Genomic DNA, 13,530 nt, shown 5'->3' with positions numbered 1-13,530 from the left:
CATTATCGAGTATTAATGGGGTGAGGAGTGGGAGATGTGATCGGTCGTTTTTCAAACCTGTTGAAAAAGCTGTTGAAGTCATCAGCCAGACTGGGATTCTGCTCAGGTTGGTGGGATGAACTCCTTTATTTGGTGATCTTCTTATTTCTGACCTGTTTATACAGAACCCGTGCCCCTCTGCTATATGCCTGTTCCTTGGTCTGGCACAGCTTCCTCATATGTGGAGTGAACCATAGTTTGTTGTTATTGTATGGTCAAAATGTCTTGGTCTGCACACACACGTATTCACAAACACTGATTTATAACTGAGTTTATTCAAACCAGTTGCTACAGTTTCAAAAACATTCCATTCTGTGCAGTGAATGCAGGGCTGTAACATCTACATTGACCCATCATTCCTCTTCCTTACAGTCCTTACCACAGGGTTAGAGGTTTTTAGATTCTGCCTTTAGCTTGTTTTGAGATGATTCAGAAGTCATCAAAGTCTCTTAAGGCTGCATGAGGACAGTGCAGGAAACATCCTTTCAAACTGCAAACCTGTGGTCCAGATTGTTAGTGATCTTGGTGGAGGACTGTATATTCTGTCTGTATTTAGAGTGAGGTTTGTGCTGTTAAAATCCAGGAGACAATTATAAGTCTGGGTGTTTCTTCTCCATTCCTGGTCAGTTCAGATAACTGTTTTTACGCATCTGTCACACAAATTTGGGTTGGGATGTAAACACCAGTGAAAACAAATAAGGATTACTCCTTGGGTAAATAAATGTTTTTACAAATTATAAACACAGACTCGAGGTGAGGGCTGCATCAGAGTCCTGTCAGTGTCCAATATTTCAAACCCATATCCAGCCACATCCGTAGAGATCAGATCCGAGACCCGACCCATTACCCGCAATTATCCACATTTAAAACCCGAGCCCGCCCGGACCCGTGAGTAATAAAGCACTTTCTGACCTATGGTCACAATGTATACACACACCCCTTCATTTTCATTTTGTGCTTAGTCACAACACGCTTTATTTTTGCAACTGCAGCTGGATACGGTCTTAATAACAGAGGCCGTAAATGCCATGCGCACACGCAAATGCAGTCGGCTATCAAACGCTAAAAGCTTTTGACATTTTTTTCAAGCTGCAAATCCACTGACAATGTTGTTCTCATGGTCTAGAATTACACCAAATTTCTCCCAAACATCGACTTGGCCTTGGATGATGTATTGTTCTTTATTCGGTAGTTACTGGAGGCTATTTTTACCTTTATTCCCTCCATGATGCAATTGCCACACTGCTAGCGGTCCAAGTTGCTTCGTGGCTCATGCTATACAATGGAGTGACGTAATTGGCCGAAGTAAGAAAGGTTGAATCGTTGCTTAAAAAAATACCCATTATCTGGATATTCTTGAATGAATTTACTTATTAAGATGTAGAGTTAAAATAAATATAAATATGTTCTTCGTACTGCAACTGTTTTAATGCTACCTGCCCGCATTTTGTTTATTTATACCCGTGCCTGTACCCATGAAATAGTAGGGTTTTATTTTCTACCCGTGGCTGAACGTTTTATATGGGTATCCGACCCGGTGAAGGACTCTGGGCTGCATGACACAGTAAATACACAGGAGCCAAGGCAGCCGTCCACAGCACCAACATGGAAGAGGACAGGTGTAGTATGATAAAAGTTAGTAGTAGCTAAGAAAAACAGTTAAGACAAACAAACTCTTAATTTCTGTCAGGGTATTAGCTGCCTGATAGACATAAACAGCCATTCTCCTCCACACATCCATGCAATGTGCATTAGTGTGACACTTATTTATTCATTAACTTCCTCTGCAGTGTACTCCAACTCGATGGCTCTGTCGCTAACATCCTGTACATCCTCACAGCTGGTGTCCGTTCAGTTTCAGGTTGATTGGCTGTTATTTCTCAGTCTGGATCTAAAGGCTAATTACCATCCAGTTAATGATGTCTACCGTTCACTTATTTACTCGTTTTCTCCCTCTCTCATCAGATGAAGATCCAGTATGGGCAGGCGGCAAAAAAGGCTATCAGAAAATTCTAGTTTGTTTCTTATAGTAGCAGATGGACTGAATGTTAGAAGAAATGTGCACATGTTGCTACTTGTATTTTCTTTAACAGATTAAAAGCTAAACAGACACTGATTTTAAGGATCATCCATCTGCTTCATATTTATGCCTTAAGCTTCTCAAGAGTCAAATGCTTATCTCATGATCATTTTCCCCATGAGTTGTTTAATCACAACACAGGGAATCAGGCAACCCAGGCAGACTGCTTTGAGTCAAAACTTCTAGAAGGCATGCAGTTAATCAGTTACTGTTTTAGTAACCAAGACTGTTACCACTGAAAATTGCACCACACCACCATGAGAATCCATTACTGCTACCCTATTTAATTGAGTGACCATAGTTCTTCCTCATACATAGTTCTGAAGTTATAATGCACAAACAAGTCAACATACAATTTTTTTCGGACTATAAGGCACACTTAAAATCCTTACATTTTCTCAAAACTTTATGGTTCTTATAATCTGGTGCGCCTTATTGATTACCGTTGTGCTTACTGACTGATTTTATGTGGTAAAATGCATTCAAAAATCTGTTAAAATGTGAAAGTATGACTTTGGTAAGCAACAAAGCCGCTCCACTCTATAGATATTCTGAGTGTTATGGTGCACTGTGTCACTACCTGATTGGACCCCTGAGCAGTCTACAAGACTGCCTGACTGTATTCAGAATAAAATGTATTCATGTAAAGGCCCCCCACATACTGGGGTGTTGTTCACTCCATGCAGTGGGACAGCTAACTTTAGCAATTTAAAACTTAAAATTAAAATGTTTATATTGGTGTGATACTAAGTTGTATTAGCAGGTATTAGTTGTCTACACTCTTCCATGGGACTGTTGTTTAAATTGTCACAGTTTTTCAGCCGTCTGTGTGAAATTATGCCAACAGAGGCTGCAGGCTGCATCAACTCACCTGGTCAGCTATGATTTATCAATCTGCTCTATCTCTGCTGAGAGTAGAATGACATTTTGGATTTGCAACCAGCTATTTGTGCTGTGGCATCTTAGATTGTACATTTGTGGGCTTTTCAGTTCATGTACTTCTTTAGAGATTATTCCAGATCAGCTGATGAAGCAGCCAATCCAAATTGTTTACCTTTTTAAATCAGCTAGACTTACACCTTATGAAAGTTTGAACATGTCATATCCACTTCTATTGCATTGCAAACCATGGGCAGAAACTTTTTGAATTTCATTTTATTTGAATTTCCAAAATAAACTAAAACTGTAAACCTTTAATGGTTGTTAGCCTTCCAACGCTGAAGATTGACTCACCAATACTCAACTGCACAGAACATCTATTCAAAAATCCAGCAAAATATCCCGGCAATCTTCTCAAACCGAGAAAATTGGAAACAAAACTACATATATAGAGATAAGTAGTAACAAGTAGTGTCAGGTCATCTGAAATGTCAGTTTCATTCTTGTCTGATTTCACCTGTAATATTCTTACATCTCATTCTATGCTGATAGTATTATTATCATAGACATTTGCAGTGTTTGGCGTTTTCATGTGATGTCATTGCAAGCAGTGTTGCAGGAGCTGATATACCCTGCATTTTGAATTTGTTCTCAACAAAACAACTGTGCTTATTTATATTTAAAAAGGAAATCTCTACTACATGTTGCTTATTTTCAAGTTTATTTACTCTCCCCAGTAACCGTCTGCTAACCCATTTTTTCACATTTGTATTTGCAGTGTTTTCTATTTGTCCAAGTATGTTGGCATATTGAAAAACATGTTATGTTGGTCCAAACCTGAGCACATTTCGTGGTTCATCAAGTCCCTTGATGTCTTTAGAATGTGCATGTTGCTTTTTATTCACCATTGTTTGTGTATATTTGTATTGAAATAAGGGGTGAAAAACAGGGTTTAACAGTGTCTGTGTGGGTGATGTTAGTTTTGGTTTGATAACACCATGTTTTTTGTTTTTTATTGCACTCAATTCTTAAGAACCAACTTAACCAACTTAAGTAAGTAGATGAAATACAGGTTGTGGACAGATGTTGTAAACTGTAATCTCTGTCTCAATTTTATTGAAATATTTTTTGTGTGGTATATGTGCTTGTTGTCTGTTACATTGACAAAATTGTTGTTTACGTATGTTCTTAATAAGGACCCCAGGAAGATTAATGTCCCCAAGTGGTCAATTAATTATTAGCTGAATTAACCAGACAGTCAATTATACTCCAATAGTCAGCTGGACCTGTGGGAGGGAGCAAAGAAAGTTATATATATATATATATATATATATATATATGTAACCCCAGTGTTACAGAGGGTGTGTTTTTTTTTCGTTAAAAAGGAACCTATTCTGTTAAACCATCCATGGTCTTATATAATTCATAATTCCTGTATGATACAGTTTGTTTATTCCTCATGTGCTATGCATTTAAATAAGTTGCATAGATTTACTTTATCTGTATTTCATTTAAAAAAGCAAGAAACAGACACAGGATGAAAATGTTATAAGTGTGCTGTATAAACCTGAGTGTATGAGTTAAAAAGGTCATGCATGCCAGAGGGACACTTCATTGGCTGGGAATGCACCGGAAGAACGGGGGAGAGGGTGGAGTGAAGGAGGCAGGATACGAAAAGAGAGGAAGTTCGTTTTTTGTTTTTTCCTTCGGTGTGCGGTCCTGTTTTTTTTCTGCGAGGTGAGAGTAAAAGAAGGTAGAAAAAGAGACATTTTGCTCGGAGGGAAAACCGGTGACGGAGAACCACGGTGTTTTCTATCTGCTCTGCGGGCATAGTTGCATTGAGTATAGTTTATATGTTCGCCGAGTGAACGAGTCTCAACCCAGCGCGGGACCGGCCCAGAAAAGTTAGCCACTGCCAGATGCGGCTCGTAGCTACTCAAGTTAGCGCCCTGGTTTCCGAACAACCAGTGGTTCCACTGAAGTAGCCGGCGTGGGAGCAACTCTGCCCGGATAGCGCCCTGGTGGCCAGGAAAGCCAGAGGCTCCTCCGGCGACGAGGGAGGGACTTCATCAGCCGCCCGGTCGGACCTCTCGTGCGGCTAGGACACAGGGTTTTCCCCGTTTCACTGGAAGACTGGGACTACGGTACTGTGAGTAAAGGACCGTTGGAGAAGGACTATTTCTTCAGCTAAACCAGTTAACAGGCCTGCAACGATTTGTTTTGGGATATTTTCTTTTATGTGCCGGCTATATTTTTTTTTGTACCTGCGCAGGTGTTTTTGAAGCTTTTGTGTTAGTGTGGCCACCCGTTTTCTGTCAGGTTCAGATGTGATCTGCCGTTAGTGGCTAAAGAGTACTTTCTGTACTGTGGGGGGGGGGATTTATGAGGAAATGATCGTTGGTGTTATTTGGTGTGTTTAAAATAAATGTTTATTTGAAATATATATATGCCTGAAGTTTGACCACTCACTGAATAGTTCCATATTTTGAGGTATAGCTACAGAGAACCCACCACGCTTAAGTGATCATAGGACATGATTTGGGTTACATAAAATGGCGACGAGGATGGGATTGATTTAAATAAATAAAAAAAAAAAAAAAAAATTTACAGTGAGTGGAGTAGTGTGCAGACTAGACTAGTTGAAGCCGAACCAAAGTAGTTGTTGCACAAACTTAATAAGACAACAGTAACAATGTCATTTCTGCTGAACTGGTGCCAGGGAGAAGGGGTAGACCCAGCTCATGCATTAATAGTCAAAAGTGTTCCTAAAGATGCCCTTAATAAAGTTATTGAGGGCCATCTGAACGCTATTAAGTGTCTTGGACGTGTCAAAGTGAAAGGGCGGATGTTTGATCCCGAAACTCAGGGCCTTGTTGTGCTATGTGTATGTAGCGAGACAGTGAACAGCGATGCCATTCCCCCAGAAGTGAGGCCTGAAGAGGGAGATCCATGGCAACTGAGTATACCCATTGACTTAAGTGCTCTACCAGGGGTTACCTCTGGCACCCCCATAACTATGGTTACCGACTCAGATGCTGGAGTAGCAGGTACCCCTGATACCTCCAGTCCCAGTGACCCACATTTCACCGCCCTTCTTAAAACAGTGGGGGACATACTTGAGAAAGTCCCTAGGCCAATTGCCCCAGAGAATACAGCTTTTCGAAGGTTGCGTCCCTTTTCGGGGACTGCACCTACCCCCAACGGAGAAGAGAACCTCGATACTTGGCTTATGCAGGCCCGCTTAATGGTTGATGAATGTGAGTGTTCAGACAGTGAAAAGCGCAAACGAATTATTGAAAGTCTCAAGGGTCCAGCACTGGAAATTGCACAGGCTGTTAGGTCCAGCGATCCCCACGCCACTCCCCAAGATTATCTGGGAGCTTTGGAACAAGCATTTGGTTCGTCTGAGTCGGGGGAAGATCTATACTATGCTTTCCGGGCGTTACGACAACGTTCAGGGGAGCGACTCTCTGATTTTTTGCGACGTATGGAACACGCCCTGACTAAAGTAGTGTTCAGAGGCGGGGTGATGGCATCACAAAGAGATCGTATAAGAGTTGAGCAACTTCTCCGAGGGGCGGTGGAATCTGATTTGATGCTGGTGCAGCTGAGGCTTCGTGAACGCAAAGAGACACCTCCGTCCTTTTTGCAGTTATTAAAAGAGATAAGAGAGGAAGAAGACCAACAAGCTATGCGGCAGAGGCCAGGCCTCTCAGTTACAAAAACGGCCGTTAGGCAAGTACGAGCTACTGATGGACGAGCTTAAGCCCATGATGCGGCTAAGCTAAAGCAAGAGATAGACCACCTTAAGGTCCTTGTAGCTAAGTTGTCTGCCAAAGACTCTGGCCCCAGCCTTTCAGTCATGGAATCTGAAGCTTTGTTAGCACCCCGAAAGGATGTAGTAGGCCATGAGCAGGAAGTGCACATGTTACAACGTCAATTAAGTGACTTGCAACATCAGATACAGATAATGGCCGTGAGCCAGCGCCCCCCTAACCCCCGAGAATGGAGACCTAGAGATACCAATGAGCATAATAACCGACGAATGACAGGCCACAGCAAAAGTTTACCATCAGAGGGGCCAGGGGACTATTTTTGCTACCGATGTGGGGAGGATGGCCATGTCGCTACGCGCTGTGATGCACCTGAGGATTCAGGTAGAGTTATTACCCGCTTGATTCGGTCGTTGAGGAAAACAAAAAGATGGCAGACAAGAGGCATCCTCCAGCCGGGCAGGGATCACAGATACTCATGTAAAGCGCATGTCCAGTCGCAGTGATGAACTTACCCCACCATCTGAAGTGTTACCGGATGGGTTAGTTGGGAGGCCCTCTGTAAGTAAGATCATTGTCGAGGGAACGGAGTGTAGTGCACTCATGGACAGTGGCTCTACTGTCACCATCATTTTTGAGAAGTGGTATAATGAGAATCTGTCGCATATCCGAATCCAGCCCATTTCCAGTCTGGTGCATTTGGGGTTTGAGTGAGTCCAGCTTATTCCATACAAAGGTTATGTGGGCCGTTAATGTAAAGTTTCAAGTAGGAGGGGCCCATTGAAACAGCCTCGAACTGTACTGGGCCTTGGTTGTGTCCTGATCCCAAGGGCCAGACCATGTAACCAATGATCATTGGGCACGAAATGCGAGAGGTTCCAAGGTTTTCCACCATGAACCAGTGGTCCGACCACATGGCCTCGGCCTCACATCAGGCCGTGTACTGGAGGATTGGATACTCGTATGGGGGGGCCTGTGACGTGTTCCGACGGCAACTACTAGGGTTGGCCAGGTGACAAGGGACTGGCCCGGACCACTTAAGAAGGTGTCTCCTGGGAAGAGCGGGTGGGGGCGATTGGCAGTGTAGGTAGGGGGCCTCCATCCACACCCCTGGAGCTCCTGGGATATTGGTCCTTGACAAACTCCAACACCCTGCCCCGCAGGGGGTTGTTTCATCACCCCCCTGTGGGTCCCTTCACAAAAAACCAAACCTGAGATAAGAGGTCATTGTGCTGTGCTGCTACAAAGTGCCTCCCTAAAAGAACGGTGCATCTCAAAGGGTACCGTCATTGCTCAGATACATACTGCTGACGTTGTCACCCGAGGTAGATCAAGGCCATCCCTCCACTAGTAGCCTCTGTCCCTAGCTATTCGATTTTGGTAGCTCCCCTTTACCCCGCAACCTGGAAAAATAGGTTGGCGCAGAAATTGTCTGCCCGGACAAGGGGTTTTTTCAGTAGAGGAGTGGGATGTAGGGGCTAGCAAAAGGGGGTGGAACCTGAGATTCGTCTCAGTGATCCTAAACCATTTCGTGAGCGATCCCGACGTATTGCGCCCGCAGATATTGACGATGTGAGGCGTCATTTACAAGAGTTGCTGGCGGCAGGGATAATCAAAGAATCCCGTAGTCCCTACGCCTCACCTATTGTGGTGGCGAGAAAGAAAAGTGGCAAGATTAGAAATGTGCATCGATTATCGCACTCTCAATTCCCGAACCATCCCAGACCAGTATACTGTACCGCGGATAGACGATGCATTGGACTGTTTGGACGGGGCAGCAGATGGTTTTCAGTGCTTGACCTGCGAAGCGGGTATTATCAGATACCGATGCTGAGGAAGATAAGGAGAAAAAAACCGCTTTCATCATTGCCCCCTAGGCTTTTACCAATTTGAGAGGATGCCACAGGGCATCACCGGGGCCCCTGCCACTTTCCAAAGATTATGGAACGAGTGGTAGGGGATATGAACCTGCTACAGTGCATTGTTTACTTAGATGACATTATCATTTTCAGCCGCACGCTGGAGGAACATGAAGAGCGCCTCCTTAAAGTCCTCGATCGGTTAGAAGAGTTCGGCTTAAAAGTGTCTATCGACAAATGCCAGTTTTGCCAGACGCAAGTCAAATACGTGGGGCATGTTGTGTCTGCCGACGGTGTGTCCTACTGACCCCGAAAAGCTCAGGGCAGTTGCCCAGTGGAAACAGCCGACTAACCTCAAGGCCTTGCAGTCCTTCTTGGGTTTTTGTGGCTATTATAGGCGTTTTATTGCCCATTACTCTGCCATAGTTCGTCCACTTACTGATTTGACCAGAGGCTATGCCCCTCCTCAGTAGAGGGCGCCCACCAAAGTCCACCCAAGACCAACCCTATATAACAGGTCTGAGCCTTTCGGGGATCGATGGACTGCCGAGTGTACTGAGGCCTTCATAAAGATAAGGAACTGCCTGACCAATGCTCCAGTGCTTGCCTTTGCCGATCCCAGTAAGCCCTACATATTACATGTAGATGCAAGTTTTGATGGATTAGGGGCCGTGCTAAATCAAGAGTACCCTGAAGGCTTACGCCCTGTAGCTTTCGCCATAGGAAACTCAGTGCCTCGGAGAGAAACTACCCAGTCCACCAGTTCGAATTTTTAAGCGTTGAAGTGGGCGGTAGTCGACAAATTCCATGACTATCTCTACGGAGCCCAATTTACCGTTAGAACTGACAACAACCCATTAACCTACGTGTTGTCCTCTGCCAAGCTGAATGCTTGTGGGCACAGGTGGTTAGCAGCCTTGGCCACTTACAATTTTGGAATTCAGTACAGACCGGGACGTGAGAACATTGATGCAGACCTGTTGTCAAGAAAGGAAGAAAGGGGTGACGAAGGGGGTGCAGAGGAGGAAGGGTGGATACCACCATCCGGGGTGAAGGCAGTCTGTAAAAAGTGTCAGTTTGTCCCATCTCCCGGGAACTATTTCGAGAGGAGTTGACCAACTGGGAGCGTCTCCAGACTGCATTCCCCATGCTTATGTACACCCTACTTGGGTTAGTGCTAAGTCATTGGAACAGCTGAGTGTAAACGACTTACAGTTAGCTCAAGATCAAGATGTGGTCATTAGTAAGGTGAAACGAGCCTTGGCTGGTGGTCGCGCCCTTATGTCCCCTTACGTGATGATGCTGAGGTTCACTTATACTTACTGCGAGAGTGGCCCCGGCTAGTTGAGCGAGGTGGAGTCCTGTACAGAACAGTTTGTAAGAGGTTAGGGAGAGAGTACTCCAGCTTGTCCTCCCAAAGCAGTTTCGCCCCCAGGGTGCTAAAAGCGCTGCATGACGATGGGGGGCATTTGGGCAATCGAGCGGACTATTGAGCTAACAAGAGACAGATTTTATTGGCCTAGGATGGCCGCGGACATTGCCAGTTACATACATAACTGCGGGAGATGTGTAACGCACAAATCCCAGCCCCACCAAAACAGCTCCTCTCCACCAAATGACCATAAGGGCCCACTTGATTTAGTTTGCATTGACTTTTGTCGATGGATCCTGATTCTCGTGGTATTGCAAATGTTTGGTTGTAACAGACCAGTTAATACCCGATATGCTCATGCTTATTCCCACGAGAGATCAGAAAGCCCTAACAGTCGCTAAAGTTTTGCTGGAAAAATTCTTTGTCCATTATGGACTACCTGCCCGAATCCACTCAGATCAGGGCCGCGACTTTGAGAGTAAAATAATCAAGGAACTACTTGAGGTGCTGGGTATCAAAAAAATCAAGAACAACACCCTATCACCCTCAAGGTGACCCACAGCCCGAACGTTTTAACCGGACCTTGTTGTCTATGTGGGTACACTGGACCCAGTGAAGAAGAGGTGTTGGAGCCAGCAAATTGCCGCTATGGTGCATGCTTATATTGTACCAAAAGTGATGCGACTGGCTACTCCTCCCGTACTTTCTTATGTTTGGACGGGAAGCACGCCTCCCAGTGGACCTATGTTTCAGTGCTGTGCAGGAGGGAGAAGAGGAAAAGTCCCACAGGAGATATGTGGAGACACTTAGGAAAGACCTGCAAGATGCTTATGAACAGGCTGTGCAGGCAGCCGACAAGAGTCATCAACGCAACAAGCGGGCCTATGATCGGAGGGTTCGCTCTCATTTGTTAGACGTAGGCGACAGAGTACTTGTCCGTGCTTTTGGAGGCACTGGCAAACAAAAACTTAAGGATAAATGGAACTCTGTCCCCTATGTAGTTCAAGAAAAGTTGCCAAACCTTCCGGTGTACCGAGTGAAACCCGAGAAGGGCGCAGGGTTGGTGAAAACTCTGCACCGAGACCACCTGCTACCAGTAGGCTCCCTTGTAAGGTTACCCGAAGGGTCTGATGAGGCTAGGGAAACACTCCACAGTGCGCCGCGGACACGGCAGCAGTGTCAGGCTCAATCAGAAGGAGTGGGGGCTGCTGGTAGTGAGTCAGATTCTGAGGACGACGAATATGCGTATGCCCCTACAGCAGTGACAAGCTATGCACCTTACCCGTGCCCTGATGGGTCGCCACCGTCAGTGAGTGATGGTGGTGAAGTGGGTACCGGCACACCTCAGGCTCCTGATGATGTTGAGGGGATTAGTCAGGAGGATAGTGATGACTTGCAATTAGATCTGGGAAACCATGTTGAGCCAGGGGAGGGTGAATACTGTAACCTGTCCGACGGGGGTGGTGCTGAGATACAATGCATTCCCCAATTTCAAAGTTCTGGGTCCCTCGGAGAGGTCGGCTCTCGCTCAGATGACAGTTTGGGGAGCGGGGAGCAGGCAAGAGATATTGCCCCTCGAGAGGGACGAGTGGTCAAGCCTGTGATTCGTTTCACTTATGATGAACTGGGGAAACCCTCTGACCAGCCATTGGTCATACAGCATAAAGGGAGGAAAATATGTATATCCCGGGATGGGGAGTTGACAAAGCAGGGTCGAGTGGTTAACTGTTTAACTATTAGTATCTTACCTAATGACAGTTATTAGTTCAGTCTGATGAGGACATGCAGACCGTTAGAAAGGGGGGAGTGTAACCCCAGTGTTACAGAGGGTGTGTTTTTTTTTTTCGTTAAAAAGGAACCTATTCTGTTAAACCATCCATGGTCTTATATAATTCATAATTCCTGTATGATACAGTTTGTTTATTCCTCATGTGCTATGCATTTAAATAAGTTGCATAGATTTACTTTATCTGTATTTCATTTAAAAAAGCAAGAAACAGAAACAGGATGAAAATGTTATAAGTGTGCTGTATAAACCTGAGTGTATGAGTTAAAAAGGTCATGCATGCCAGAGGGACACTTCATTGGCTGGGAATGCACCGGAAGAACGGGGGAGAGGGTGGAGTGAAGGAGGCAGGATACGAAAAGAGAGGAAGTTCGTTTTTTGTTTTTTCCTTCGGTGTGCGGTCCTGTTTTTTTTTCTGCGAGATGAGAGTAAAAGAAGGTAGAAAAAGAGACATTTTGCTCGGAGGGAAAACCGGTGACGGAGAACCACGGTGTTTTCTATCTGCTCTGCGGGCATAGTTGCATTGAGTATAGTTTATATGTTCGCCGAGTGAACGAGTCTCAACCCAGCGCGGGACCGGCCCAGAAAAGTTAGCCACTGCCAGATGCGGCTCGTAGCTACTCAAGTTAGCGCCCTGGTTCCGAACAACCAGTGGTTCCACTGAAGTAGCCGGCGTGGGAGCAACTCTGCCCGGATAGCGCCCTGGTGGCCAGGAAAGCCAGAGGCTCCTCCGGCGACGAGGGGGAGGGACTTCATCAGCCCGGTCGGACCTCTCGTGCGGCTAGGACACAGGGTTTTCCCCGTTTCACTGGAAGACTGGGACTACGGTACTGTGAGTAAAGGACCGTTGGAGAAGGACTATTTCTTCAGCTAAACCAGTTAACAGGCCTGCAACGATTTGTTTTGGGATATTTTCTTTTATGTGCCGGCTATATTTTTTTTTGTACCTGCGCAGGTGTTTTTGAAGCTTTTGTGTTAGTGTGGCCACCCGTTTTCTGTCAGGTTCAGATGTGATCTGCCGTTAGTGGCTAAAGAGTACTTTCTGTAGGGGGGGGGGGGGGATTTATGAGGAAATGATCGTTGGTGTTATTTGGTGTTTTTAAAATAAATGTTTATTTGAAATATATATATGCCTGAAGTTTGACCACTCACTGAATAGTTCCATATTTTGAGGTATAGCTACAGAGAACCCACCACGCTTAAGTGATCATAGGACATGATTGGGGTTACATATATATATATAGCTATAATATTATATAATATATATATCTAGATCCATCCCATTTTCTGAACCGCAATCCCTCATGGGGTCGCGGGGGTTGCGGTGCCTTCTCCAGGTATATAATTATATATATATATATATATATATATAATATATATATATATATAATATATATATATATATGCCGCCATGCCCAAAATGCATGACGGGAGGCCTACTCAAAGGATCAACCACAACAAATTAAGTAAGTCCCTCAAAATAGTAACACTTGATTCAATTCCTTAGCGTTAGGCAAGGCAAGTGTAATTGTTAGCACATTTCTACACGACGATTCAAACTGCTGTACATGAATAGAACATAAGAAATAAAAACATTACACAGGAAAAGCACATTGAATTGGAAATAGTAGCAGCAGGTCATGATATAAGATAAGTTGGACTACAAACTAAAAGAACATTCATAGACAACTCTAAACAATTAGGTCTTTAACCTTGATTTAAAGGAACTCAGGTTTTAAACA

The 13,530-nt window shown here is 44.7% G+C and overlaps 1 protein-coding gene across 1 annotated transcript; it reads left to right on the top strand.

Annotated features, from left to right (window-relative positions):
* The first annotated feature begins 4,344 nt into the window (after positions 1 to 4,344).
* On the top strand, positions 4,345 to 6,764 carry LOC118561849 (paraneoplastic antigen Ma1 homolog). The gene has a single exon (XM_036134094.1). The coding sequence runs from the start codon at positions 5,691 to 5,693 to the stop codon at positions 6,762 to 6,764; it is 1,074 nt and encodes a 357-aa protein (XP_035989987.1). The 5' UTR covers positions 4,345 to 5,690.
* The last annotated feature ends 6,766 nt before the right edge of the window (positions 6,765 to 13,530 follow it).

Source organism: Fundulus heteroclitus, unplaced genomic scaffold (assembly GCF_011125445.2).
Source record: "Fundulus heteroclitus isolate FHET01 unplaced genomic scaffold, MU-UCD_Fhet_4.1 scaffold_74, whole genome shotgun sequence".
Classification (NCBI taxonomy): Eukaryota; Metazoa; Chordata; class Actinopteri; order Cyprinodontiformes; family Fundulidae; genus Fundulus; species Fundulus heteroclitus.
This window is presented reverse-complemented; position numbering and strand designations above follow the sequence as displayed.